This window comes from Oryctolagus cuniculus, chromosome 1 (assembly GCF_964237555.1).
Source record: "Oryctolagus cuniculus chromosome 1, mOryCun1.1, whole genome shotgun sequence".
NCBI lineage: Eukaryota > Metazoa > Chordata > Mammalia > Lagomorpha > Leporidae > Oryctolagus > Oryctolagus cuniculus.
The window spans coordinates 22,313,396-22,319,395 of record NC_091432.1 but is presented as its reverse complement, the minus strand read 5'-3'; the positions used below and the strand labels follow the sequence as shown (position 1 = coordinate 22,319,395).

Below are 6,000 nucleotides of genomic sequence, written 5' to 3'. Positions count from 1 at the left end.
GGTTTGTGTCTTGATGTGTTATAATTACAATAACTCTAGATTCTTCAATATTCATTAACTTTTATTGATTGTTTCACATGTGACAAGGATTGTGTTAGGCCATGAAAATGTAACAACAGGCAAGACACTGCACTGCCTCCAGGGAATTCAGTATTGATAGAATCTTGCGAATTATCTTTAATTTTCAACCCTTTGTGAGAAATATTCAAAAAGTTAATAGAAATGCACATTATGAAAAAGCTGCATGGGTTTTAAAAATTTTGCACCGAATTTATTTTTCCATTTTCCACAAGCTTTTTGAAGTGTTTTCCTTCATATAATTCTTTTGGATTTATTTATAATTGAATACAATCTTCTTAAAAAGGATTTTTTAAAGATGTATTTATTTATTTGAAAGGCAGAATGACAAAGAGATCTTAAGTCCTCTGGTTCACTCTCCAAATGGCCACAATGGCTGGGGCCAGGTCAGGCCAAAGCCAGGAACTGGGAACTCAATCCATGTCTCCCATGTAGGCAGCAAGAACCCAAGTACTTGGGCTATCTTCTACTGCTTTCCCAGGCACATCAGAATGAACGGCAGAGAATCCAGCCAATGCTCCCATGTGGGATATCAGTGTCACAAATGGCAGTTTAACCTGCTTCACCACACCAACCCCCAAAATGTGGTTCTAACTATCAAAGCAAAACATCAGACGTTTCTGTATTTGGTTCACTGATAATCCTAGAATGTTAACCTATCTTGGGGTATATTTTTATCTCAAACATTTTCTCTAAAAAATATAGGTTGGAGACCCTTTGCAACTTTAAGGTAGCACAAGGGAGGAAGTTAGTAATCCAGAAAGATCTATTAATGCCCAATTCCTAGCTTCAAGAATTCTGTGACTTATAAAAGCAAATAAGCTAAAGAACCTAGTTGCTGAAATCCTTTATGTTGAAAGACCAAATGACATGCAGTTAAGGACTCTCCTATCACTTGGTCAAGAAAGATTTGAATCATAATTTGAGGTATCAGTAATTTGGTCAAGTATCATCTTCGATAGGTTTTAATCCAAGAGAGAAAGTATAATGGAAGAGAACCATCATTTTAGAACAACAGGGTAACAGGAGGGTGACAAGTGATTTCTGGGTGTAGAAAATTAGCAACAATTTTATTCAGGTTTTTTGTTTTATTCACATAAAATAGGAAAGTTACCTTTGTAGGGGGAGTTAAAACAACTGATTTACCACAATACTTAAGTATAGAATCTCTGTGGAAGAGAAAAATGTATTCATATAGGAAAATTCCTGCCCTCAGCTGCAGTCTGTGTAAACAAAGAATGATAGGAGGACAGATCCCCAGATAGCCTTGGACAACCTAGCTCTCCCTCTTGTTTGCAGTTCTCAGACAGTGGACCTAGGATGTAACATCCCTAGATAAGAAAGATGTCCAAAACAAACGGGGCTGGGTCTTCATTCCCCCTTGGACATTATATTCTGTAGCACTTGGGCTTAGCAAGCCTAATTGCACCCAGGGTCTAAAACTCAGAGTATTTTGCATCTGTGGTACAATATGAGGCATGCACAGGTGAGACTGCACCTGTCCTGGGCAGCTTACCATGAATCTCAGGCTTCAGTCTATCCTTGCTGCCTGTTTATGAGTAATAACTCTGCTTTGCCTGACTTACTCTTGAGTGTTCTGTCTCACTGGACTGGACCTTGGAACCTTTGCAGGAATTACTCAAGAGTTAGCTGTTCAAAATGTATAAAGTCATATCACAAAATATCACGGTGTTGTCATATCAGTGCTACAGAATTCAGGGAGACAAACCAGCTGACATTTTTATAGGGTGAGATCTGAGCTGTACAATAAATAACAGATGTGAGAAGGAAGCACAAGAAAAGGATTTCAGGCAGGAAAGAGGATGAGCAGAGGCAATTCTAAGTAATAATGTGTGACCCTCAAAACCATTCAATAAACGGAAGGTCTGGTTCTTGGCAGTTAGGATCTGTGATAGAATTCTAAAGTAACCCCCCAGAGAGCCTAAAATCTACCCTCCATATGTCAAAAAGATCACTTTCACACTGTAAATATGCACAATTTTTATTTGTCAATTATACCTTAATAAATCTTGGGCAAGGAGAATCTCAGTACGGACAGAACATAGGAAAATATCAATATATCATTCCTGTGATTATATGTTTTATGGCAAAAGGAATATGTGCAGATGTCATTATGGTAACTAATGACATTGGAATTAAAAGGGAGATCATCGAGATGGACTTTATCTGATCACATCAGTGTTTTAAATGTGGCTCTAGACATGGAGGAAGTCCAAGATTCATGCAATGGAGACATTTCTCCCGCTTGCTTTGAAGGGACAGCTGCCATGTTGACAGGTCCACACAGCAGCAAACCATTGGGTGGTCTTTGTCTTAATGGCCAGCAAGGAAATGAAGACCTCAGTCTTACAACTGCAAAGAACTGAATTATTTCAGGAACTTGAAGAATGAGCTTGGAAGGAGACCCCTAAACCTCAAATGAGTTTACAGAGAGCTTGTGGGACTACACAGAAAACCTAGGCACACCACGCCAAACTCTTGCCCCAGGGGAATTGAGATAGCCTGTGTTAAGCTGTGTGTTTGTGGCAGTTTGTTACATAGCAATAGGGAGACCAGTACAGTGTCAAAGGCCAAGCGTTACCTTCTAGGGAAAGTAGGGGTGAGTGGTACATTACAGAAGCTGTGGTTCTTCCCCCTCTATGGGTTAACGTGGCAAAGAAATAGTTGATAGACAAAATATGTAATGTCAGGCTTCTCACTATCCTTCATTCTCACACTCGAGTCGAAATCTTATTAGCAATATGATCTTGGGCAAGCTACATAGATAGCATAACCCTGGTAAATTGTGAAGATTAACAGGAACTATGCATGTGTAGGCCCCAGGATGTATTAAACACTCAAGAAATGTTAGATGAGAATGACAGTCGCTGCTTAACAGCTTTCCATACAAATAAGATAGACTTCTACACCTAAAAATAAGATGCCGAGGATAACTCCATTATTTGCCACTTCTATATTTTAAAATTTAATAGTCATTACTTCAGTCCTTTAAGAAAAGATGCTCTCTGCAGGAAGAAAAAGCATCAACGCTGTGGTCATTGTTTCCATAGCATGAAGTGATGTTTAATCAGTCACTTAGAATTACTGTTTTCCTGCAACTAGGCAGGCAATATTCTGTTCCTCTCCCACAGAAAAACCAAAGCATAACGATCCTTAAAATGACACAGAGGAGGGCCTTTGGTGCAGTGACTTAAATCCCCCCTTGAGATAACCCATCCTGTGTCAGACTCCCTGGTTCAAGTCCTGACTGCTCCGCTCCTCATCCAGCTTTCTGTTAATGAACACCCTGTGAGGCAGCAGATAACCTCTGAAGTGCATGGGTCCCTGGCTTTGGCCTGGCCCAGCTCTGGCTATTGTGGACATTAGGGGAAGTGAACCAGTGAATGGAAGGTTCTGGTCTCCCTCAAGTAGAATGAAAATAAATAAATAAATGAATGAATGAATGAATGACAAAGTTGGAGGCAGACCTGAAATACCCACAATGAGTTATCTAGCTAGAAGCTAATCAACAGCCAACCTACAACCCACAGCTAGAATCCATACTAGTCCCTGCTGGCCTCCTGGTTTCCCCCACGGAAAAGGGGATCGCAAAGGGTCATCCGTATCCCTGTCACCTGGGGACTCTGGTCCAATTCAGCAGACACCGGGGGCAAGGGCAAAGAGCGGAGGCTGGCTGACAAGCTTCCCGGTGATGCCAGCGCACCTGGTTTGCTGACCTAGACGGCTGCTCCTTTTGGTAGCCACTGAGCCTCTGAAATCTGGCCTCCAACAGGGATGAGCTGTCCGCAAAACCGATTTCCAAGACTTGGTTAAAAATAACCTAACAACTTATAATTTCATATTGAACATACAGTGGGTAAAATAAAATGGGTAACGAGAGCTTTTAAATTCCTTCCGTGGTCCGCATTAGAGCTGTCAGCGCTGCCCCTGCAGAACCGTCCGCTGTTTAAAAGTTTTTAAAACGGTAACGCCTCTCTTCCTTTACGTGGATCGAAACCACACGTTTGGCTTACCAACTTTTTAATCTTATTTTAAGAAATAAAAACTTCTTTTAAAAAAATATTTAAAAACTGCATCTTCTCATTTCGGCTTCAGCGCCACTTAAAGCCGCTTGCTTTCATTTCCCTCCGGTTCCCACGCTCCGAGATGGGGTTACCTATACAAAACAATAACAACAACAAAAAAGCGGTCCCCAGACCCGAGGCTCGGCGGGTCGAGGCACGGGAGGCAGCGCTTCCCAGCCGCCAAACAGACGCAGAGAAAAGACACGGCCCGCAAGGCCCTCGCGGCCGCGACTCCGCCTCCGCCGCCTCCAGCGCTAGACCTCCCCAAGATGGCGGGCGGCACGGAGCTGCTTCCGCTTCCGGTGTGAGCGGCCGAGCCGGGGGGGCAAGATGGCGGCGGCAGTAGGGGTCCGCGGCCGGTGCGAGCTGCTACCTTGCTCCGGCCCGGGCTGGCTCCTCAGCCTTTCTGCCTTGCTGAGTGTGGCAGCGCGAGGGGCCTTGGCCACCACGCACTGGGTCGTCACGGAGGACGGGAAGATCCAGCAGCAGGTAGCGGCCACAGCGTCGGTCTTCGCCCTCGCCCTCGCCCCGGGGGGATGCCCCGGCCCCGGCCCCAGGCTGTTTGGCTCCGCGCGGCCCCGCCCACAGCTTACCTTACCTCTGGCCCGGGCCCGCGGCCCCCGCGCCCGGTGCACTCGAAGCCGGCGCCGCCCCTCCCCACTTGTCTCCTGGCCCTCGCTTCGACCGCGTGGAAGTTCTGTGCCTTGCACTCGCGGGGGACAGTGTCCCGGCTGTTGGGGGCTGGGCCCTGGGGACCTCGGCTTGTGCTCGGGGTTTAGAAATGTCAGATTCACCATGCCTGCTTCTCGTGCCTCCCGGGCCCACGCGTCAGCAGCCCTCCCCGAAGAAGTGGGAAAGCAGGTGGCAGCGCTGGGCTGTGCGCGAGTCCCAGGGCGGCGAGTCCCAGTCGACAGCCTCGGCGCTCCTCGTCCCCGAGAGGACCAATTCCTGCTGCTCCCCACCCTGCTCCTCTCCCACCTGGTGGAAATCGCTGGAGGCTGTGGCGTGTGCACCGTGACCCCCGTCAGCTGGGCTCTTTGGAGAACTCACACGCGCTCTCCTACCTACCCAAGGAATGCTGGAAGATGCCTTTGGAGGCATCGCTTGCAGCTTTTCCGTTTGCACGGTCCTCGATTCCCAGTGTACTTTGCATTATTTCTTTACCTAGTCCCTGTGACCCAGCCCCGCTTGGAAGGATATGCGTTTTACTGGATTCTTGTGTGTGTGCCTGAGGTCATTTCTCCGGGAGAGACTGCTTTTCTTATATAACTTTATGAGTGCCCGCATTTTGTGAACGCTGCTGTTAGCTAAAGTGTATGTGTGTGTTCTGCTACAGAATCCTGGTAAACTCAGTGACTTCCAGCGCTTAAAAGTAAAACTGAAATGTCCAGCAAACGTTTAGAGAGTGAAGTGTGTGTCTTATGCAGTGCAGCCTATGGATCTCAAAACAGTGCCCTAGCAAAGCACTGGTCCGTTGGATTGTGTGCAGTGAATGGTGATGGATAAGTTGCAAAGCTTACTTTTAATGCAGAGTTTACATGTAGCTTTGCCATAGGGTGGCAGATTTTATCTCAAGTAGAAGGAGCATGTTAAACATAATTTAAAAGACAGCTGTGGTGTTCACGAGTGGTGATCAGTGTACATGAGAATATTGTCTTCCTTTGGATAGCATTACCTCTGTATCTGAGTTCCATTAGAAAAGGTTTCCTTTACTTGGCCATCAGTGAGACTTAAAGTACATGTGTGTTTCAGAAACCTCAGGGACACACTAAGTTCATCTTTTTTGGACATAAGAAATCGGAATCTGACATTGGAAATCTTATGTGAGTTCTTTCTG

At 45.7% G+C, this 6,000-nt stretch overlaps 1 protein-coding gene across 5 annotated transcripts in view; it reads left to right on the top strand.

Moving 5' to 3' along the window:
* Window positions 1–4,460: 4,460 nt before the first annotated feature.
* The window catches only part of TTC17 (tetratricopeptide repeat domain 17), a 147,674-nt gene continuing 146,134 nt past the window's right edge, over window positions 4,461–6,000 (top strand). For 3 of the 5 annotated variants that reach the window (XM_002709063.5, XM_008269968.4, XM_017346076.3), the window contains exon 1: window positions 4,462–4,652. In XM_002709063.5, coding sequence (XP_002709109.1) covers window positions 4,494–4,652 — 159 coding nt within the window. In that variant the 5' untranslated portion in view covers window positions 4,462–4,493. Of the gene's footprint in view, window positions 4,653–6,000 lie in introns of all 5 variants that reach the window. The other 2 variants (XM_017346067.3, XM_070071410.1) reach the window with 1 other exon arrangement.